Source organism: Oncorhynchus keta, chromosome 16 (genome assembly GCF_023373465.1).
Source record: "Oncorhynchus keta strain PuntledgeMale-10-30-2019 chromosome 16, Oket_V2, whole genome shotgun sequence".
Lineage (NCBI taxonomy): Eukaryota > Metazoa > Chordata > Actinopteri > Salmoniformes > Salmonidae > Oncorhynchus > Oncorhynchus keta.
Window position 1 is genome coordinate 13,281,798 of NC_068436.1, and position 24,355 is coordinate 13,306,152.

Genomic DNA, 24,355 nt, shown 5'->3' on the forward strand with positions numbered 1-24,355 from the left:
AGTGATTTTTTTTTTTAGGTGTATCATCCTCACAGGGTGGAAATGTGGATCGTAAATTAGCCATAGACCTGAGTGAGCAAGATTGCGGTAGCTTCTCTCAAACATGAACATTTAGGTAATTATCCAAACAGGGTGGGTAGAAATGTTATTTAGCTTTGCACCATTGTTTTCCCACCAAATAAATTGACACTTCCTGAATGTGGCAACAAATGGGTTGGAAAGTGATCAGGGACAAATCAGATCAATTGTTTAAAATAATGTATGGCTTATTTCTCAGTTAGCACCCGGGGACATAGCAAAACAAACATCCACTGAAAGGTGTTAAATTCCCTTTCAAGATGTTTAAGGATACTGTAGCCTTGTGGGATCTACATTTTACACCAAGATTATTCCTGAAGACATTAGACACCACATAGGAATGACCCCATAGCACATTTGAGGCCCAATTAATCAAGAGAAGTTGGCTTGCTTTTACATTTACAGTAACAAACAACAATAGTGAGAAGGCTTTATATTTGACCTATATTGCAATACTATGTAATTTGAGCATGAGTGCCATTACAGGTAGCATTTATAACTGAAGTGTTGGTCCCATGAGCTGAAATAAGATCCCAAAAATGTTTCATGTGCACAAAATATTTACATCCATGTTAGTGGGCATTTCTGCTTTGCCAAGACCCCATTCAAGCAGCATGATCATTACAGGTGTACCTTGTGCTGTGGACAAAGGCCACTTTTAAATGTGCAGTTCCAACCATGCCAGATGTCTCAAGTTAAGGGAGTGTGCAATTGGCATGCTAACTGCAGGAATCTCCACCAGAGATATTTATTTCTAAACCATAAACTGCCTCAGTTTTAGAATTTGGCAACACGTTGAGTTTATTTTTGTATAGAGCTTTTCTTTTTCCGGATAGAAAAAATGCTTTGATTTATGACTAAAAAAAGAATAGCTCTATACAAAATACCTTACTAAAACAACCATGCCATTAACAGAAGACGCCAACAGTTGAGTATCATTTACATTTTTTATTAAATCTGTCAGGTGTTTAGACAGTCTCTTGGATGGGGGGCTCGTAGCCGTCGGCCCTATCCACCTTAGCCCCAGTGTCATCCCCAGAGGGCTTGGCTGTACTGCTGCCACCACCCTCACCGTGGAGCTCCATCAGTTTGCCCACTGGAAGGAGACAAGAATAACATAAGCAAAACACCAGAGTACAACTCAGGCTATTAGAGAAAGCCACATTGGATAAGTCACTTAGTATGCTAGGCTGTTTACACAATCCAAATCTGATTTTTTTGCCAATAATTAATTGGGCTGCTTGTAATTGCAACCATAGACATATGTTAAGATACAATCATGTCGTACAGAAACAAGTGTTGAGTCATCTTGCTGGAATATCATAAATGCTGCCAGATGCTGGGAAGGGGACCATACGATGGTTATGATTAAGATGACATTCAATAACCCTGGTTATTTTAGGTTAAGGTTGTTTGAGGTTCTTTAATGCACAGTAAGTTGACAAAGATCCTGAATAGGCTTTCTTTCACACCATCAATTGTCTAGTATTGTGCCATCTGTCGGAGCCATGATCACTCCAAGTACCCACCGTTCTGGGTCCTTGGCGTAGACATAGCCCTTTCACTCTCCGCCCCTTATGACACAGGCTCGACACATTGTCGGACTGCAACGCCTCAAGGGGCAGGATAGGTTTGAGTTTCAAGGTGACTTACACTCAAACTTGGGCTTTTTCAGCATCTTAACCTTCCTGACGTAGACGTCGTGGAGGGGGTAGATGGACTGGCAGGCCTTCTCAATGTCCTTACCAACGGAGTCAGGGATCCTAAAGGACAAAGGGAAAAGTAAATCAGAAAGGGGAAGCCTGGCTTGGCTACTGAAAATGACCAGCTGAGAGATCTGGTTAAATAACTGGCTGCCCACATTGAATGCCTTTCAACTTACTCAGACATCAAAACTTAAATGTACACAATTTCAGATGCAGGAAAAGTGTTCGACACACGCAACAATGTTGAAATAAATATTTGCTTCATCTAACAGTCAATTAATATACATGCACTCCATGTTGCATTTCACATGGACCACATCTTCCCAGAGTGCAGAACATTCTATTGAACCAGCAACAGAACGGCGAACGTCCTTACAGCTTGTTGACGACCTCCTTCAGGTCGTTGGTCTGGACCTCACGGGTCATGATCTCCATCATCTTCTTCCTGATCTGACGGACCTGCTGGTGCTGGGCGTACGACGTCTTCCTGATCTGGTTGGTGCGCTTCTTGGTGAAGCCAACGCAGAACAGACGCAGGAGGTAGCCGTCGGTGGTCTTCACGTCCACATGGGCCTCAATCATGGTCTGGCGGGGAGACAGGATGAAGGTTAATGAATAGTTTTGGGTACATTGGGCCCAACACGTTATCAATAACATTACAAGGCAGAGGTTAATTCATAGAGGTCGACCGGTTATGAATTTTCAACGCCAATACCGATTATTGGAGGACCAAAAATCGGACGATTTTTATTTATTTATAATAATGACACTTACAACAATACTGAATAAACACTTATTTGAACTTAATATAACACAATAAACATCAATTTAGCCTCAAATAAATAAACATGTTCAATTTGGTTTACATAATGCAAAAACAAAGAGTTGGAGAAGTAAAAGGGCAATATGTGCCATGTAAAAAAAGCTAACGTTTAAGTTCCTTGCTCAGAACATGAGAACATATGAAAGTTAGTAGTTCCTTTTAACATGAGACTTCAATATTCCAAAGTAAGAGGTTTTAGGTTGTAGTTAATATACACTGCTCAAAAAAAAAAAATCAAGGGAACAATTAAACAACACAATGAAACTCCAAGTCAATCACACTTCTGTGAAATCAAACTGTCCACTTGCAGGTGGTGACCACAGACCACTTCTCAGTTCCTATGCCTCCTGGCTGATGTTTTGCTGGCGGTGCTTTCACTCTAGTGGTAGCATGAGACGGAGTCTACAACCCACATGCAAGCTGTGGCAAGAAGGTTTGCTGTGTCTGTCAGCGTAGTGTCCAGAGCATGGAGGCGCTGCCAGAGAACACAAAGATCGGCAAATTCACCACTGGCGCCCTGTGCTCTTCACAGATGAACAATGAGCACATGTGACAGAGTCTGGAGACGCCGTGGAGAACATTCTGCTGCCTGCAACGTCCTCCAGCATGACCGGTTTGGCGGTGGGTCAGTCATGGTGTGAGGTGGCATTTCTTTGGGGGGCCGCACAGCCCCCCATGTGCTCTCCAGAGGTAGCCTGACTGCCATTAGGTACCGAGATGAGATCCTCAGACCCCCTGTGAGACCATATGCTGGTGTGGTTGGCCCTGGGTTCATCCTAATGCAAGACAATGCTAAACCTCATGTGGCTGGAGCTCCTGCAAGAGGAAGGCATTGATGCTATGGACTGGCCCGCCCGTTCCCCAGACCTGAATCCAATTGAGCACATCTGGGACATCATGTCTCGCTCCATCCACCAACACCACGTTGCACCACAGACTGTCCAGGAGGAAGCTTTAGTCCAGGTCTGGGAGGAGATCCCTCAGGAGACCATCCGCCACTTCATCAGGAGCATCCCCAGGCGTTGTAGGGAGGTCATACAGGCACGTGGAGGCCACACACACTACTGAGCCTGACACTACGTCAAAGTTGGATCAGAATGTAGTGTGGTTTTCCACTTTAATTTTGAGTGTGACTCCCAATCCAGACCTTCATGGGTTGATAAATTTGATTTCCATTGATAATTTGTCATTTTGTTGTCAGCACATCCAACCATGTAAAGAAAAAAGTATTTAATAAGAATATTTCATTCATTTCTAGGATGTGTTATTTTAGTGTTCCCTTTATTTGTTTGAGCAGTGTAGTATTCATAAGACTATTTCTCTCTCTCTATACCATATGTATTTCATTAACCGTTGACTATTGGATGTTCTTATAGGCACTTTAGTATTGCCAGTGTAACAGTATAGCTGCCGTCCCTCTCCTCGCCCCTACCCGGGCTCGACCCAGGAACAAATCGACAACAGCCACACTCGAAGCAGCGTTACACATCGCTCCACAAAAGCCACAGCCCTTGCAGAGCAAGGGGATCAACTACTCCAAGTCTCAGAGCGAGTGACGTTTGAAACGCTATTAGCGCGCACCCCGCTAACTAGCTAGCCATTTCACATTGGTTACACGAGCCTAATATAGGGAGTTGATAGGCTTGAAGTCATAAACAGCTGCTGGCAAACACACAAAAGTGCTGTTTGAATGAATGCTTACGAGCCTGCTGCTACCTACCATCGCTCAGACTGCTCTATCAAATCATAGACTTAGTTATAACATGACAACACACAGAAATACGAGCCTCAGGTCATTAACCTATTGTGACTAGGGGGCAGTATTTTCATTTCTGGAAAAACTATGTTCTCGTAGTAAACGGGATATTTTGTCAGGACAAGATTCTAGAATATGCATATAATTGACAGCTTAGGATAGAAAACTGTAAAAAATATTGTCTGCGAGTGTAACAGAACTGATGTTGCAGACGAAAGCCTGAGAAAAATCCAATCCGGAAGTGCCTCATGTTTGAAAGCGCTGCGTTCCAATGCGTCCCTATTGAGCAGTGAATGGGCTATCAACCAGATTACTCTTTCTCCGTATTCCTGAAGGTGTCTACAGCATTGTGACGTAGTTTTACGCATTTATGTTGAAGAATACCCGTAAGCGGCTACATTGCGCAAGTGGTCACCTGATGGCTCCCAGAGAGATTCTCGCGTAAAATACAGAGGTAGCCATTATTCCAATCGGTCCTACTGAAAAACACCTTGAGGATTGATTATCAACAACGTTTGCCATGTTTCTGTCGACATTATGGAGCTAATTTGGAATATTTTTAGACGTTTTCATGACTGCAATTTCCGGGCGATTTCTCAGCCAAACGTGAAGAACAATCGGAGCCATTTCACCTACAAAAATAATATTTTGGGGAAAAAAGGAACATTTGCTATCTAACTGGGAGTCTTGTGAGTGAAAACATCCGAAGCTCATCAAAGGTAAACAATTTAATTTGATTGCTTTTCTGATTTCCGTGACTAAGTTACCCGCTGCTAGCTGGACAAAATGCTATGCTAGGCTATTGATAACGTGTTCGTAACTGACTTGCCTAGTTAAATAGAGGTATAAAAAATAAAAATAAATTTTAAAAATTGGCGGCCAAAAATACTGATTTCCGATTGTTATGAAAACTTGAAATCGGCCATTCCGATTAATCGCCGACCTCTATTATAAATGCATATCAAAATTACAATATCTCAACAAATCCAGCTGTGTGCTACAACCTGAAGGATTCCTCACCTGCCACTTCTTGACCATGGAGCACATCTTGTCACGGGTCAGGTCCATGCCGTGGAAGTTGGTCAGGCAGTTCTTGCCCTGCACGTCTTCTGAGATCAGCTTGAACTTGCGGAAGGCCACCTCATCATTCTGCAGGTCAGCGAGGCTCACCTCGAACACACGTCCCTTCAGACCATCAGAGGCGATTCCTAGTAGAACAGATTAGTTTATGTGGGACGCAGTGAGGGGAATGGAGGCCAAGGCAGGGAACATCAGCAGATCTCTTTACCAGTAATCAGTGGCAATCATTGGGCCGAAACAATTTGTCATCATGCATTCCCATTGTATTAAGTACAGTACAAACAAATCCAAGACAAGACCGACAAGCTGAAACAATTTTAAAGGGGAAGACTAAAAAGGGACATTACTGACCAACAAACCCCTATTAAATGGTAGTTTCAGGACAACTTCAGGACTCTCTATTAGTTGGGACTCCCCGAGTTGTGCTTCGTTCTGGTGTTGACAAAAAATAACCTTACCACCAGGGTCAGCTTCGCCAAACAAACGATTCCTGTCAACAAAAGCACATGTATAATCGCTAGGAACTGTACTTACCAGACGTAGTGAAATGTGTACCTCGCAATTAAATAAAATGCTACATTTTGTAGTAGGAAGTCTTGCGTGTCTAATAGCAGACCGCTGTCTAACTTGGCAAGAATATGGAGTTTAGACAATAGTTGGATACCGATGTTCATTTGACAGCGAGGGACATTTCACTTTGTCCGGTAAATTCCAAGAGATTATACTACATATGCTTTGGTTGACCGGAAACATTTTAGACGAAGCCGGCTATACTGTGGTATGGTTATTAGCCATCGACACCTAACAGAACGATGCACAACTAGGAGTCCAACCAATATACAGACTCTCTAAGTTGTCCCAAAGCTAGTTGAATTAGGCTACCTAGCTAGCTGGTTACTGTACACGGTCAGGAGTTCCCGTTTTAGTCACCTCACTTTAATCAACCCCTAGTTTCCAAACTGTGTTATAATTCCACAGAACCATGTGGCTCTGTCTGCAGTTATTTTGCTGCATGTTAGTCTTTATACTGGTAGCCATCACCACTGAACCATGTGTGGCTCCATTAATCTGCATCAGTTAGAAAAGCAGACTTACTGGTTCCCTGAGTCCTGGAGACCAAGGTCTTGCCAATGTTGCGGATGTTGAACATAGCGGGTGCCTTGACATCATACCAGTCCTTCTTGGAAAAAGGGTCGACACTGGGGGATAGAGAAAGTAGTGTGGTCAATATCAGTTCTGTTAATCTGTTTTGATGACACAGGCCTATGTAGCTAGCTAAAGAAACGAAGGTTACAGTCTAGTTAACGCGAAACCAACCAAAGGGCTAACGTTAACTTGTTATTGTCAAATGCTGGCAATGGTATGAACGTCAACTTCCAGTACAATCAAACGTGGAAATTCAACAGGCACCTGGCTAATCAATAAAACATGACTGGAAGAGCATAACGTTAGCTAGCTGGTTACTAATGTAAGGCCCAACTAACTGGCTAAATGATCTTATCTGATAAATGTGCCTTTTCTCGTTAACGACTGAAGGGTTGGCACCACGCACATGTAGCCAAGCCAGCCAGGGCTACAATACTTTGATCCTGTTTGACCTGACCACACCATTCCGTAGAAAATACTTCGTCTAGCTAACGTTGTCCACGTTATGTTCATGGATTGCCAGATCTGCCATCTTGCTAGCCACCAGTTACATGTAGTGAGGTAGCTTAGCTTGCTAAGACAGCCGATGTCGCTAGACTACAGACAATGAGTGCATTTCGGTACATTTAAATAAAATGCTTCACGATATGCAGCTTGTGTTACGACTTCGACAGTCTCTTTTGTAACAGTTCAGTGTCGCTTATGCACAAACTCATGAACCCTGAATGCGCAGTGAGCCTAGCAGATTAGCAACAGTGACCGGCCCGAGTACATCCAGTTAAAATCAACCTCATCCTTTACATTTTCAAACTGAAAGTCAATAACCTGAACCTAATAGTGTATATTGCATGATTTAATGGATGAATTGCGCTACTTACATCTTCTTTTTGGCACCTTTTTTGCCACCTTTGGTCAGCCTCTTATTCTTGCCGACTGCCATGTTGGCTACAGGGAGTGAAAGAGAAGGAAAACGGAATTATCGCGAGTGTTAAAGATAGAGCTGAGATTTCTCACATCTCGCGACTCGCGATATGTTGAGACCTCAAAACTAGCACGTTGTCGTTCTCTACTGGCCTAGCGTGATATCGCAGTCCTTTATTTGATACGTTATAACATTTAATAAACTCAGGAAGTGTTTGCTACATTGTATGATATAGTATTGTTATGCTACAATATTGATATTTCTATCCTGATTCTACTGTATCCACTACAATAGCTGCTGCTTCTGCAAAAGCTAATGCGGATCCAAATAAACAATTAAACACACCCACTTTGGCAGTTAGCTCAGTTCAGACGCTCACATGAATTATTGACATTCAGTCTGACACATATTGTGTTGTTTGTCTGAAATTCTGTAAATAAATACATAAGAATATTATATAATTCATATATGATTTATAATAATATACATCTCTGTTCCAGAATGAATGAATATGTGTATAAACATATAACTGAGTATAAAATATAAATTAGATCAGCCACTGGCTTTTACTGTGGCAGTGAAATATGATGCACCAACACTTTCACAAATTAACAAAATTAAATTTACAGTCGCTGTCTGTGGAGAAATTAGCAGTCATATGAGCAGACCCATAATAACTGAAATAACTTCAACCAAAATATTCACTCACATATTCATGATGAAGGAAAGACTATTCTCCTGAATTCCGAGAAAAGAAACATAATATTGACTTAACTCAGTGTTTTCCAAACTCGGTCCAGGGGACCCCAGGGTATACATGTTATAGTTTTGGCCTAGCACTACACAGCTGATTCAAATAATCATAATGTAATGATGCGTTGATTATTTGAATCAGATGTGTAGTGCTAGGGCTTAAAAACAAGACATGCATCCCTTGGAGTTTGGAAAACACTGACTTAACTATTCACAAATGTGTTAAACTACATCTTATATGCATATTATTATGTTAAACTATATCTTATATGCATGTTATTATGTTAAACTATATCTTATATGCATGTTATTATGTTAAACTATATCTTATATGCATATTATTATGTTAAACTACATCTTATATGCATGTTATTATGTTAAACTATATCTTATATGCATGTTATTATGTTAAACTATATCTTATATGCATGTTATTATGTTAAACTATATCTTATATGCATATTATACCTAGGATACCTAGGATAGGGTAAGTAAGGGTAAGTAATCTTTCTCACCCCCCCCCAAAAAAAAAAAAAAAAAGATTTAGATGTAAGTGGCTGTTCCACTGGATGCCATAAGGTGTATGCACCAATTTTGTAAGTCGCTCTGGATAAGAGCGTCTGCTAAATGACTTAAATGTAAATGTAAATATTATTATGTTAAACTACATCTTATATGCATGTTATTATGTTAAACTATATCTTATATGCATATTATTATGTTAAACTATATCTTATATGCATGTATATTACTCAATACTCTGCACTGTATTACACTATTCAGTCAGCCAAGTACACTGCGTGACTGTCAGCCCTGACATGCTGTATTAGTGAACCAACAAGTGAATATTTAAAGAAAGAAAACAGGTTGAACCTGAATCTCAAACTGTTAACATTCCATGCAGGTGTGTCTTGCCTCCTCCCGTTATTAGGACACAGATACAACTGTGTCAATTACAGGGTTAGGGATGATGCCTAGCTGGGCTGAATCTGGTGACAATGTAAACATTGACATACATTCATTCTAGACCTACATTGTCTCTACACTCTTAGAAAAAAGGGTTCCAAAAGGGTTCTTCGGCTGTCCACATGTAGAACCCTCTGTGGACAGGGTTCTTCATTGAACCTATAATAGTTCTACAAGGAACTAATAAAGGTTCTTCAAAGGGTTCTCTTATGGGGACAGCCGAAGAACCCTTCTAGATAGCACTCTTTTTCTAAGATTCTATACAGTATCTGAAAAGTACCCTTTTAATGTTCAACATATGTCCTAATGTTAGTGAGTCCTAATTTGGCCAAATCGCTCACATGTACAGTATACATAAGTCATATACATTGTATAAATGAGTCTGTGAATATGCATGTTAGAGACATGTTGTAACACCTAGTGAAGTTTCATTTAAATATAATTAATAACATTCCTGTCATCTCCTTGTCAGGGATAATCCCTAATCAGGAAAATGGAAGTAGTGGTCTTTAAAGCTCAACAACCATCCAACATGGATTAAATTCTTATCTTGTCACTGAAAACGCTTTGAACCCCTCACCTGGCTTTAAAAACAGCAGGCGCCCCAAAAAGGTCTTACTCTGGTCACTGAAAACGTTTTGAACCCCTCACCTGGCTTTAAAATCAGCAGGCGCCCCAAAAAGGTCTTACTCTGGTCACTGAAAACGTTTTGAACCCCTCACCTGGCTTTAAAATCAGCAGGCGCCCCAAAAAGGTCTTACTCTGGTCACTGAAAACGTTTTGAACCACTCACCTGGCTTTAAAATCAGCAGGCGCCCCAAAAAGGTCTTACTCTGGTCACTGAAAACGTTTTGAACCCCTCACCTGGCTTTAAAATCAGCAGGCGCCCAAAAAGGTCTTACTCTTGTCATTGAAAACATTTTTACCTTCTTGCCTTGTTGATATCACCACCCAAATCAAGAGAGGTGCAGCATCCTCTTCTTTCACAACATGCCTCCAAAAAACATGATCTTGATTGCCTGCCATATTGCCTACCTTCTGTAGCATGCTGCTAAAAATCAGCTTCCTATTCAGAAAGGCATCATCATCATCATCACAAGGATACATTTACCCACTGGGCACACACTGGTTGAATCAATGTTGCTTGCTTTCCAAACTGTACATTTTCTCCACGATTGTATTTCGAAATTTGCAAAAGGCAAAGCGACAGCCGCATAGAATATAATCCATAGATGGCAGTTCCCATTGAAATCAGGACTGGCAGCCAATGATAGTGTACCCATGAGTTTAACACTCAAATTGCCAGGGTAAGAGGCTCCAAATCCCTTTTATGGATTATATGTCTATGGCCACAATGCAACAAGCTGTATATTTGGCGTGCATGCTGGTCAAATTGCGGCCTCCTGTAGGCAGCCGGTAACTACCAAAATAAAGGAAACACTTAAGTGAGGGATACAAAGTGTATGATGTTATGGTGTGTGGGGTGCAATTTCCTGGCATGGATTTTGTCCACTTGTAGAATCTATGCCAAGGCGCATTGAAGCTGTTCTGGCAGCTTGTGGTGTTAGTGTTAGTCATTGTCTCTGATTGGGAACCATATTTAGGTAGCCTGTTTTGTGGGTGATTGTTCCTATCTCTGTGTTTTGCACCAGATAGGGCTGTTTTTGGTTTTCCACGTTTATTGTTTTGTAGTGTTCATGTTTATCTGTTTTTATTAAACACGAGTCAATATAACCACGCTGCGTTTTGGTCCTCTACTTCACCACAGGAAAACCCTGACAAATCCACAGTTATGTTTTTGAAACTATTGATCCTCTGTGGCTAATTTATGCTATCTGGGGTATTTTGAACACTGAGAGCAGGCTCCTGTGGTTGGATTTAAAAAAAACTTAATTGTGTTTTTTTGGCTTTTGGACCCAGCCCCTGACTCACGCAATTGACCAGTCACATTTATTTATCATGCACTTTTTTATTAATCGGTTACCCAATCAAGGCAGGGCCCCCCAGTTACCCACGTGGACTCCATACCTCCTCTCCTCCCCCCATCTGATGATTAATAGAGTGACAGCAGCAGGTTGTCTACACTCATTGAGAGTGGGCTCCTGAACCCTCCTGTGGTTTGCGGTTGCAGTACAAAAAAAAAAAATATATATATATATATATATATATATATATATAAATATACTGTATATATGCTTCTTGGGCCCCCCACTGGCCTGGGCCCAGGGGCTTCAGCCCCGGTAACCCCCGCATTAAACTGTCCCTGTCCATGTCATTTCAACAAAATGACATTGAACCAAAGTGAAATAGACCTTGAATTGACATCTGTGCCCAGTGGGTAGTCTCTGGAGAGACATGTGTAATTCCCTCTTGTCATCATAATGCAACAGCCTTCACTCAGCTTAGTTTTCTGCTCGAATCTGCCCCATGGGGGGGTTCAAAGTAAAACCAAGCTTCACGCAGAATACATTCCTTAAAGAAAACATTCAAGAGTATGTGTGTTCGAACCGTATGGTTTTAGCAGCCCTTATTTGTTCAGGATATTTCAAAAATATATATATTTCCCTCAGGTATTGATTTGGAAGGATATAATGAATGTTCATCCAATCAAAAGATGACAGCACTTGGCACAAAGCTGTGTGAGTAGCTGAATTCATTCATGCGTTGTGGAACACAAAAGACAAAACAAGAAAAGAAAATGTTGTAAATGAAATGTGTATTTAATTTACATCATCAAGGTTGCAGTTCAACAGCCAACTATGAAATACAAGTTACTATATCAACACTCTCTCTGACTTTCATTTTGTAGGTTACCTCAGGTAAGTCAGTGCAAAAGTGTCTTGACTTGAACCCACTCAACGTAGCCTGCATGTAAATTAAAGCATTGCACTGTAGTAAGCACTTATATTTCAGGTCACTGCTACTGAGACCAACCTTGACTTTGTCTACGTCCCAAATGGAACCCTATTTCCTTTACAGTGCACTTCTTTTGATCAGAGCCCCCTATTCCCCATAGGGCTCTGGTCAAATGTAGCACACATTAAAAGGAACAGGGTGCCATTTGGACTTCACTCATTGTCTGATGCTGGAACTCAAGTGACTGCCTTGTGTCCCAGTGTCCCCAGGGAGAGGGACTGCTTGTGAGGTCAAAAGAATTGTGGCGCTGCCTGACTCCTTGGCAACAGCACCTAGAACTGCGTCCGAAAAGGGCACATTATTCCCCACACAGTGCACTCCTTTTGACGAGAGCCTTATGGGCCCTGGTAAAAAGTAGTGCACTATATCGGGAATACTGTGCCATTTAGGATGCAGCCTAGGACTGGGAGCCATCCCACATTCCACTGAGCAACTGAAGTCATCCTGTATCAGAGCCTCCTTGGAGATGAGAGGAGACACACATCTTTATGATGCAATAACGATCTTTGTTCAAATACATTGCATTTGATCTTTGACTACATTTCAATCATACATAGGCTATTCAATATACGTAGGCTAAATGAAATAGAAACCTATCTGACAATGTATCTATTTGGTCTCATAAACGTCTTAAACAAGTTTCAAGTTTTAATGTCACGTGCACAAGTTACAGTGCAATGCCTTTCTTGCAACATGGGTCAGTGACTGGAAGAGGCAAGAGAAGCATCGCTGTCACATCATTTTAATGTCTGGTTTCTATCACCTCCGGTTGCATTACAGCTGGCAATGTTCCACTGTATGGACTGTAGAGAGAAGAATTACAATTTACATATCTCATGTGAATATGACTTACATTTTACATTTTTTTTTTTACAGCAGGACATTATTTTGTCTACTCTTATTTTCAGCAATAATATAAACATGTTACAAATGTTTCCCCTTCTATACAACTGTAACCATGGTTGCATAATGTGGGTAGATAATGCCTAAAGTCTGCCAATAGGAAAAAAATAAACATTATATTGACAACCATTATTACAGTCTAATCCTTAGAGTTTTTATATGCAATTTTTTAATGCAAAATCTGTAGTATGTCTTTGAGTGCACAGCAGTAGATGACTCCTGACTCGAGCAAGTATCTTCCTCTTGCCTTTAGACGTCTCTGCATTATAGGCCAACCAGCTGCAATATGAGGCGAAATTGTACACTAGACTCTATTCCGTTGGAACCGAACATTTGTGAAGCCCTACTCGTTTCCTGCATTATAAGCCTCCCCTCTGTCCCTGGCATGAACAAGTCCACAGCGCCATCCACCTGGGCAACACCTGAGACCATATCAACGCCTGAGACACTCTGTCAGTCACTCGATGCCCACCGCGCATGCTCCACTCATTACTGTTCTCTTAGCAGCAGGATTTTATGTTGGCAGCACGATCTTGGATTTTTCCCCCGTGAATAAGAGTCCCTGTGTAAATACATGCTAAACTTTGGGAATATCGATTTTGTTTTGCAATCTAGTGCGGTACAACTTTTTTTCACAGCATTGCAACCAATGCATTGATTGTCTTGTATTATTTATGCATTTCTTTGGAAAGTTTAAACAAATACTGGAATGTTGATAGCTATTGTGTAGGCTCCATTTAAAGAAATACACTTTTAATAAAATACAAATATATGTTATTGGAATTATTCAATAGAGTCTGCAAAACTTAAATTGGTCTCTTGTGCTTGACAACGGGGACTTTTTGGGGTGTAGAGAAAAACACTTTACTACCTGTCTCATTTAAACTGTGGTGGGAAATACTCAGTCACATCTCTACTAACCAAATATAATTAGCTTTGGCGGTGGACTGTATCATACAGCCTGCTGCTGGCTTTTCACTCCACCCCCTCCATAGCCAACAATGCAGCACACTGTTATAGACTCTACATGGGATATATTTGGCTTGTAAAGTTTACTTTTCTACCTGCCTCAGATAAAGTGTGGTGTGAAATACTCAGTAAATACTTAGCCAGCAGCAGACCGTGTGACACAGTCCCCTTCAAAAATGACACATATTTGGTTATTAGAGACCCTACTGAGTATTTTCCACACCACATTAGCTCAGACAGGTATAAAAGTTCAGCACAATATTCTGTATGTGTATGTAGGTCTTACATTTTTTATTTCATAAATTACCTATTGCCTTTTGTTGTTGGCACAGTAAAAGTGGCCATTGATTCAAATGTAATATATTTTGAATTGTAATGTTTTGAAATGCGGGCTTTTATTTTAAAGGTTTCCTCGTTACCGTACGAACATGACGTCATCATTTGTGCCGCTGGCAGAATACTGGTATAATACTGTCATGGCGGGGAAGAGCTGTAGCAGGGGGTAAATCAGGAAGAGAAAGCGCTGTATGTAAGTGGGTTAACACTGAAATTTGAACAAGTCTAGCAGTTTTTAGGGAAGGACCGAGTGGATAACTGCTGTCCCTTCTCGAGCACCACTGTCGCTGTTGCGGTACTTGAGCCACGTTTAGGAGTTCTTGCTCATGACAGCACTCTACCTGTCAAGCCTGCTGTGACAATAGCAAGTTCTACTGCTGTAGCCTGGCTGGACTAGTGAAGAAATGAAAGTCGCAGGTGCCTCTCATATTTTGACAGAGGGGAGGAAGAGCAAGGTCTCTGCGACTTGCCTTTAGAACCAAATATTTTTAAACCGGTCCATTTTAGTGAACGGTTTTTGATGCATTATTTCATTCGCCTCCTTATCGAGTTTCCGACCGGGGGAGAGGAGTTCTACATGGAAACGCAGTGACAACTCCAATGTCGCGGTGTCATCGGCTAGAAATCCAAGTCTCGTGCGCCTGTGCCTTTAGCGGACTACAAAACATACTTTGTTGACTCGAAGGCTTATTTTGGGAACTGTTTTGAATGGGGAGGGAAATATTTTCGTTGTTTACCTCCAGACTGTCGACATAGCTGGAAAGAGGATACCATTGTTTTTTTTCTTTCACCGACTTTACTGTATCCCATTACCGCCTTTGGGGGGTGAACAGGTTCCTTACCTGTTACCGCCACCTGTCCTCCTGTAGCAATGGCTAGCGAGGAGACGCCTGGTGCTGGGCGACCAGACGGGCAAGGTGATGGAGCTGCGGTGGTGTCGCTCAACCCTGGGATCCCAATCCGGGGAATCAAAATGAAATTCGCTGTCCTCGCCGGTCTGGTGGAAGTTGGGGAAGTTTCCAACCGGGACATTGTGGAGACCGTCTTCAACCTGGTAAGCTGATTATCGGAAGCCACACTCTAATCTAAATAGTCTTTGGAAACTGTCCATAGAGGATCATGTTACACGTTGCTCTGTCTACCAACCTGCCTTTTCTATTTTTCTGGTACACCTTAGGCTACATCCTGGCCACAATATTAGTTTATAATGAAGGCTATATTGTGACTAGGCTACTTAAATGAGCTAGCCTACTATATGGTCCAATAGCTGAATACATAATATGTACTTTCCATGATAAGGTAACTATAGAGTAGTAGGCTATGCGGAACTAGGCTATAGCCTGTTCGTTAGAAATGTGTGGGCTAATGGTGCATAAGAGTTTTCTTTGTAGAATTTCTATGGGGATGGAAATGCTATATTGTTTTTACAAATCATTACTTGGACAAGCTTTTTAACCAACCAGCGAGGCATGATCACTTTTCATATTATTCATACAGGATGCAATAGGCATAGTCTTGTCCTGTTCATAGTTTAGAAAAATAATGTTTATAGCCATACAGTGGAGGTGTCGCAATACCCATAAAACCTAGCGATCCAGGGAGATGGTTCCAATAGTTTTTTCCACCATCCATTTTTCCCATAGAGGATTATATAAATATTTAAAATAAGGTCTGTGTTTTGTGTAGGCTTACCCTGGCGTGACGTTTTGATAACCATGTAAATCTCTCTCGGACAACTTGTATCAATATATTCCGCTCTATTTACACTCCGATTCGTATACATCATGCAAAACTACAAATCCCTGCAAGCTCCTGCACGTTATCTCAAGCTGACACCTTTGCTAACAGGTATTGTGTCAATTTAAAACGTGCACAAGACAGTTCACAGAATTGTCAATTTTAAAGAAATATAGCCAATTCATTCAGTAATACGTTTAGCTAACATTAGATAGTTAATCCAGAGTTTCTTACCTTTGCCTCGATTCGCAGGCTGTCCAGATCATCATGGCATTTGTAGTTCTTTATGATAGCCACATTAGCAGCTAATTAGCATTTCAGTTTTGAGTTGGAAATGCAGGTGGATATATTAATAAGTCACCTTGTTCCGAGAGAGATTTACAGTTATCAAAATGTCACGCCAAGGTAAGCCTTCATGAAACACAGCCCTCATTTGAAGTGTTTTTAAAATCTCCTATGGGAAAAATGAATGGTTGAATAACGATTGGAACCATTTCCCTGTTTGACCGCTAGATTTGATAGGTATTATGACTCCTACTGTGGCACTCTATAGGTACTAAAATGTCATCTTAGTGACACTTTAATAACAGTTCTACAGTGGGAGTATAATAGACAAGTGCATACCTGTTGGACTATAATTAAATGTGAAAAGGGCCTACATGATATCTCTCTGTCATGATTTCAGTTTGTTTAAAAGAGGTGTGTCATATTTCATGATAGTCTCCTCAAATTGCACAATTTTATTCTAAGCTATCTCTGCAAGGTCTCTCTGTCTCTCTATCTCTGTCTCTCTATCTCTGTCTCTCTATCTCTGTCTCTCTATCTCTGTCTCTCTATCTCTGTCTCTCTATCTCTGTCTCTCTATCTCTGTCTCTCTATCTCTGTCTCTCTATCTCTGTCTCTCTATCTCTGTCTCTCTATCTCTGTCTCTCTGTCTCTGTCTCTCTGTCTCTGTCTCTCTGTCTATCTCTGTCTCTCTGTCTCTGTCTCTCTGTCTCTGTCTCTCTGTCTATCTCTGTCTCTCTGTCTATCTCTGTCTCTCTGTCTATCTCTGTCTCTCTGTCTCTCTGTCTCTCTGTCTCTCTGTCTATCTCTGTCTCTCTGTCTATCTCTGTCTCTCTGTCTATCTCTGTCTCTCTGTCTATCTCTGTCTCTCTGTCTATCTCTGTCTCTCTGTCTGTCTCTCTGTCTGTCTCTCTATCTCTGTCTGTCTCTCTCTGTCTCTCTATCTCTGTCTCTCTCTCTATCTATCTCTGTCTCTCTGTCTCTCTGTCTCTCTGTCTCTCTGTCTATCTCTGTCTCTCTGTCTATCTCTGTCTCTCTGTCTATCTCTGTCTCTCTGTCTATCTCTGTCTCTCTGTCTCTCTGTCTCTCTGTCTGTCTCTCTATCTCTGTCTGTCTCTGTCTCTGTCTGTCTATCTCTGTCTCTCTGTCTGTCTGTCTGTCTGTCTATCTCTGTCTCTCTGTCTGTCTCTATCTCTGTCTGTCTATCTCTATCTCTGTCTGTCTCTATCTCTGTCTCTCTATCTCTGTCTCTCTATCTCTGTCTGTCTCTCTATCTCTGTCTGTCTCTCTATCTCTGTCTGTCTCTCTATCTCTGTCTGTCTCTCTATCTCTGTCTGTCTCTCTATCTCTGTCTCTCTATCTCTGTCTCTCTATCTCTGTCTCTCTGTCTCTCTCTCTGTCTCTCTGGTTGGCAGCAGACCTTGAGGCTCAGGTCTAGGAATGAATGAAACTAATAGAGGATAGGCTAGTGAGTCGCTGAAGCAGAGCATGGAGGATTTAGTGGAAAAAAAGCAGGAAAGGCTGGCAGTTAATGAGAACGGGAGGTAGAACTGGCAAAACTGCTTTGTCACTGTGGCAACACAATAGAGTCACACACACAGGCTGAGGCTCATCCCCAGTCATCACAGTAGGCTCCATCACACCTACTGGGAGGGATGCGGCCGGTGGTGCACGGCGGCACTAACCTCCCTGCCTCCCTCCCCACTTGAACACTAAACTCCCTCATGGAGTCAGCCAGTTAGCCCTCACCCTCAGGTAGCCGTGAGGAAAGTGGATAAGTGTCTGGCTGATGGAACAATGCCTTAGCATTTAGAATGCTGTTTCTAATGTCATGCCAAATATAGAAACCCAAGCATGATTTTTTTTTTTTGGTGGGGGCGGGGTGTCAAACATTTTTTCTGTCGTTCAGGTCTTTCAGTTGAACGATATCACAGTGGTACTAGTCTTATGCACCGTCGTGTTTCCGAGCTCGGTTTTCAGCTTTGTGCTGCTGGCCTGCACGGTGTGAGATAAACCTTGAAATATTACCCTCCGGTGACGTGTCTATTATAAAGTGCATATTCATAATAGTTTCTTTATCCAGAGAGGAGAAGACATAATTGCAGTACACAGAAATGAGCAGTAGAGACAGGTCTCCAATGTGCCAGAGTGAGAGGATCTCGCAGGCTGTGTGTGCATCCCAAATGGCACCCTATTCCCTATATTCTGCACTACTTTTGACCAGAGCCATATAGGACCTAGGTCAAAATTAGTGCACTATATAGGGAATAGGGTGCCATTTGGGATACAACCTGAGTCCCTGGGCCTACTGATGTGTTTGTACCCGACCTGTCTCCCCTCTATTCCCTCTTGTTTGTTTAGCATGGCCAATGTCATTTGAGGTTTTTGAGACATGGCACTTTGCATTTCATGCTCTGTGCTCTTCTTTCTGATCTCTCCTTCTATTCTCTCGCTCTCTCTCTCTCTTAGATGGATTTATCATAATGGCTGGAACCTCCTCTCTCCAGAAGTGGCTCATTTGCAGTTGCTCTGTGGATGACTCACACCCCCATTGTTAGGTCAAAGGCAAAATGAATCTTTCCTCAAACAAATCCCTCTCAAATGAATAGGATATCCAGCCAGACTTAGGCCCGCGCAAAGGATCACGGGTAGCGTAGCATTCTGAATTAGGGCTGTCCCCGACTTAAAAAAAAAAAAAAAATATTGGTCTACCAAGAGTCGTCTGTTCTTTCGACTAATCGATTGGTCAACATTTTGAATTTTTTTTCCATATGTAGACACATCCTATGTGCTTCAATCAAACAAACTATTTGCACGGAGCTTATCTGCTGCTTTAAGCGCACTGTTTGAGGAAATAATTAAGACACACAAATGACTAGAGGGAGCCAACCTAATTGATTTGTTTGTGCTCAGACTTGCTGTGCTGTGTTAAAAAAGGACAGCGAGGGACTGTGACTAGCATCCATTGGATCTCTCCTCCATGTTGCAGTGACCACTACTGAACTTCAACAGTGTTTATCCCGCTGTCCATGTTGCTGAAGCTGCAACATAATTACAGCCATTTCTGACTGAAAAGTTGTATTACCAAAATCCCTCATGTTTAGGAAAAACATTCCCTATTCTCTCAAATAGTGATGGCATTTTTGGCCGATACCGATATTTAAAATTTTAGCGGCCTTTTTAAGCATTCTAGTTCAGTTAAATAGTTAACACGCACACATGGGCGCAGCGGTCTAAGGCACTGCATCTCAGTGCATGATGCGTCACTACAGTCCCTGACTGTAGCTGACTATATAACTAGGTGTCATCATCTAAAATAACCCTCGGAAGATAGCCACAATAAGGATTAGCCGCAATAGTGGACTTTGCGGTTAGCCTTCAAAATAAAATATGGCATAATTCTTCTATTTGCATCACTGTCAATGACATACTTTTATTTTGAAGGAAAAAACCGCAAATTCCACTGTTGTGCCTAATCCGTATTGTGGCAAGCTTCACAACACAACCCGTTCAGGTCGAGCCTTTCTAGCCAAATGAAGCTAGCTGGCTGCTTGTAACGTTAGCTTTGGGCAACAGGTTTAAGTAGCTGGCTCGCTATTTATTTTCATGAACTGAAGTTTAATTTCAGTAGGTGAACAAGTGGCAACCTAGCTAATACTTACTCACAAGGATTCCTAAATCATTGCTAAGAATGATCAAATGAACTGCAGTTTTTACTGGTCAATGATTTCAGGCTGGTTCTATTGGTGCTAGCGAGGTACCAATATAAAGCTAGCTACCCCAGAATTTGTGGTCGAACAAATGATGCTTTATTACCAACGCGGTATTGTAAACACATCGTTCGTGGCCGGTGTTTGCTTGTTTGCAGACTTTTTTTGTACAGCTTTGACAGAGCTACTGTATCTTTTTTTGACATGCAAAGACCCAAACGGCGTTCCATAGTATGTATGTCGTGAAGCTAATAGCAGTGACACTATTACTGTGTAACTCCGGTAGGGCAACATCGGAAAAATAGCGCACTTGGTAGTGTTTACCGGTGCAGAGAAGGGTTGATTGTCAAGGGCAATGAATTACCATTATCTTGGCTTTAATGGATTTCGCCTTTGAGTTATCTCGATTAATGTTTTTACTCTGCTCAACTTGTTGACTACTCGATCCCCACAGCAGACATTGTGGGCTAGTTTAGGAATGCTGTGTTGCACGCAAAATTTGACGTGGCGTCATTACGTCATGTACCTTAGTTATATAGGTATGCACGTCATGTACCTTAGTTATATAGGTATGCACGTCATGTACCTTAGTTATATAGGTATGCACGTCATGTACCTTAGTTATATAGGTATGCACGTCATGTACCTTAGTTATATAGGTATGCACGTCATGTACCTTAGTTATATAGGTATGCACGTCATGTACCTTAGTTATATAGGTATGCACGTCATGTACCTTAGTTATATAGGTATGCACGTCAGCTTTGACATCAGTTAGGCACATCGGCGTTAAACTAGACAGTTATATAGGTATGCACGTCCTTAGTTATATAGGTATGTACGTCATGTACCTTAGTTATATAGGTATGCACGATTCCGATATGTTCACCAATATGTAACGTCATTATATAGGTATGCCCTACGTGAGTTTGAAATATGTTTCCCTACCCTCATCCCTACCCTCAAACAATTAAGAGACTTAATATAAGTTGGTTTGAACAGTTAGGCTATTGATTAAGAGACTTAATTAAGTTGGTTTCCTCTCTCCTCACTTTTACTAGACAGTTAAGGCAAGGGCTGTTTTCTCTGTTCCTACTTCCACTGCTGCCTCCGCCACATTATTCTCAACCCCAATATACTGTTTAACTTTGCTATTATGCACATAGCAATATGGTCTAGGAAAAGGCGGCAATTCAACAGTGTTTTAGAACCGCGGACAGCCACCACTATCCAATGTGGGAGAAACAAATTATTTTATAACAAATATGCTATTAGTATTGCACCATTGTTCTCATGTTATAACCATATACAATTTCAGTAGTACATGTCTTAGTGATGGATTGCCATCCCCACGGCCTCCACAATGGATCAGTCCACTCAGACAGGCGTGAATCAGACAGGTGTCTTGTACACCATGAAATTATTCTTGTTTTTGCTACTGTTCGACTAAAGAAATCTCTTTCGACCAACAGCCTATCAACCAATCAATCAACCAGTTGAATCCTTCCAATTGGCGACAGATTTTCATGCAAATTTAAAAAAATCTGCATATAAGAAAATATGCTCATTTTCTAACCAGTGGTGTTTTACCGAACTGATTTGTTGCGGATTAAATTCAGTGCGTGATGACGTAGTGCACAAAACACGTAATTTTTTCGTACCAAATAAAAATCTAAAGTTCATTGTGTTTCCATTGCATTTTTTCTCTACCGATAGTTTTGTCACAAACTGTTGCGTTATATAGTGTATCTGCCAACTCTAGTTTCTGCATGTGCGATCTGGACAACAGCTGGCAGATACAGTGCTGCTAGGCTATTGGACATGATGAAATTATTATGGATAAAGAATATTTAATTTGAAGTCGTTTTTTTTGTTGCTTCAATAGAGTGATACGTGCAACTATAGTTTTCCCTCACAAAAAATACATCAGTGCAATACATTCGTCAGAAATATCTTTATTTTTATCAGACGACAACAGAAGTGCAACACTATTTGACTAGCAGCCACACAAGTAAATGATCTAACAATGAAAAATCTTATTTTCTTTTGTGCAAATACGATGTATGGCCATCATAGTTCTAATGTTTATCATAGAAAAAATGTAGCCAGCTATATTTGTTTTGCTTGAAGTTCATCTTGCATTTTACCAGAGAAAAGCTACACCTGGAAAAGTAGCTACACCTGGAAAAGTAGCTACACATCAGTCAGAGCACCGTCTCCTGATAAAATTCCTGTTTGTGAATTCTCATCAGAGTAGAGAAGTGCAAGTTGAAGCACCAAATTATCCTGGCGCCGAGCAGAAATTAGAATAAAGAGCATTTTAGATCTGCGTTTACAAAACGCAGCAAGATATTTCTTATGCGTTTGTATCATTTTTTTTCTGCGTTAACACGACCCCTGCATTATGGACAATAGCTAGGCCTAGCTATAGGTCGACCTCAGGCCGTCACACTCAGCCAGGCAGCTTGATTTAACTGCGCCTCCCCACTCACTGGAAGCTGAATCGTATGCCAGTCTGGCTCTGCTCTGTAAACCATTGACTCAGAATGACTAAGACTGCTGGGCTCTGCTCTGACACTGGAGATGGGGGATTTGGCTCTGTGGAATGTCACCTGGGTTTTATTCCAAGCCAGGTCGCTATGGCTGGGCAGGCCCATGATAGCCTTTTGTAGTGGTTGCCATGGAAACCATGCATGCGAACAGACAATCGGGTTCCCCTCTCCCTGATGCTGTGGAGTAGGTGAAGTTTCTCCTAGACGCTGGGTCAGTTTTGTATTTTTCCCACTAATAGTTAGGTTAGGATAGGGGGAAGGGGAAACTGATCTTAGATCTGTACTTTGGCGAAACTTCTGATCTAATGCTGAAGTGGATATCCCTGTGCTTCCTGGTCAAGGTTGTGAGAGAGTTAGAGTAACTACTTTGTGCATATATGTGCATTTTCTTTTTCAATTCTCATGCAGAGGAACATGGCCCTTGTTTTACCTTGTGCTATAATTCATAATTCAAATATTTCTGAACTTTTATTTGAGTTAGTTTGTAGGCCTCTCTGTCTGAATCCAATTATTGCATTGTCTTTATAGATTAACAGCTCCTCTTGTCTCAGATCTCGTAAATATTTCAGCCTGTGCTCCCGTGTTCAGTTTCCTCAGTAGAATGTCACAGGCAGCTGAGCTGCGTGTATTCAGTTTCCTCAGTAGAATGTCATAGGCAGCTGAGCTGCGTGTATTCAGTTTCCTCAGTAGAATGTCATAGGCAGCTGAGCTGCGTGTATTCAGTTTCCTCAGTAGAATGTCACAGGCAGCTGAGCTGCGTGTATTCAGTTTCCTCATTCACAGTGAGCTTCAAGTTTCAGTAGAATGTCAGCTGAGCTGCTAGCTAGCTGAGCTGATTCAGTTTCTCAGTAGAATGTCATAGGCAGCTGAGCTGCGTGTATTCAGTTTCCTGAGCATGGCAGCTGTATTCAGTTTCCTCAGTAGAATGTCATTCAGGCAGCTGAGCTGCGTGTATTCAGTTTCCTCAGTAGAATGTCATAGGCAGCTGAGCTGCAGCTGAGCTATTCAGTTTCCTCAGTAGAATGTCATAGACACCTAGAATTCAGTTTCCATAGGCAGCTGAGCTGCGTGTATTCAGTTTCCTCAGTAGAATGTCATAGGCAGCTGAGTTTCTCAGTAGAATGTCATAGGCAGCTGAGCTGCGTGTATTCAGTTTCCTCAGTAGAATGTCACAGGCAGCTGAGCTGCGTGTATTCAGTTTCCTCAGTAGAATGTCACAGGCAGCTGAGCTGCGTGTATTCAGTTTCCTCAGTAGAATGTCATAGGCAGCTGAGCTGCGTGTATTCAGTTTCCTCAGTAGAATGTCACAGGCAGCTGAGCTGCGTGTATTCAGTTTCCTCAGTAGAATGTCATAGGCAGCTGAGCTGCGTGTATTCAGTTTCCTCAGTAGAATGTCATAGGCAGCTGAGCTGCGTGTATTCAGTTTCCTCAGTAGAATGTCACAGGCAGCTGAGCTGCGTGTAAGAATGTCACAGGCAGCTGTATTCAGTTTCCTCAGTAGAATGTCAGGCAGCTGAGCTGCGTGTATTCAGTTTCAGTAGAATGTCATCAGCTGAGCTGCGTGTATTCAGTTCAGCTGAGCTTCAGTTTCTCAGTAGAATGTCATAGGCAGCTGCGTGTATTCAGTTTCCTCAGTAGAATGTCTGCTGCGTGTATTCAGTTTCTGTGGCAGCTGAGCTGCGTGTATTCAGTTTCCTCAGTAGAATGTCACAGGCAG

At 41.6% G+C, this 24,355-nt stretch overlaps 2 protein-coding genes and 2 non-coding genes across 4 annotated transcripts in view; 1 reads left to right on the forward strand and 3 right to left on the reverse strand.

Annotated features, from left to right (window-relative positions):
* Positions 1–1,011: 1,011 nt before the first annotated feature.
* LOC118371738 (40S ribosomal protein S3a) lies at positions 1,012–7,626 on the reverse strand. Its single transcript, XM_035757309.2, has 6 exons — positions 7,468–7,626; positions 6,539–6,642; positions 5,384–5,571; positions 2,161–2,369; positions 1,732–1,841; positions 1,012–1,174 (listed from the first exon to the last, which is right to left on the reverse strand). Exons 1-6 carry the CDS (start codon positions 7,527–7,529, stop codon positions 1,047–1,049), a joined length of 801 nt encoding a protein of 266 aa, XP_035613202.1. The 5' UTR covers positions 7,530–7,626; the 3' UTR covers positions 1,012–1,046.
* On the reverse strand, positions 1,575–1,704 carry LOC118371744 (small nucleolar RNA SNORA17). Its single transcript, XR_004823072.1, has one exon. It is a non-coding gene; the product is annotated as a small nucleolar RNA SNORA17 (small nucleolar RNA).
* On the reverse strand, positions 5,631–5,700 carry LOC118371743 (small nucleolar RNA SNORD73). Its single transcript, XR_004823071.1, has one exon. It is a non-coding gene; the product is annotated as a small nucleolar RNA SNORD73 (small nucleolar RNA).
* Positions 7,627–14,474: 6,848 nt separating the features above from the next.
* The window catches only part of LOC118395562 (lipopolysaccharide-responsive and beige-like anchor protein), a 405,339-nt gene continuing 395,458 nt past the window's right edge, over positions 14,475–24,355 (forward strand). The window contains 1 exon segment of the mRNA XM_052464349.1: positions 14,475–15,408. Coding sequence (XP_052320309.1) covers positions 15,226–15,408 — 183 coding nt within the window. The 5' untranslated portion in view covers positions 14,475–15,225.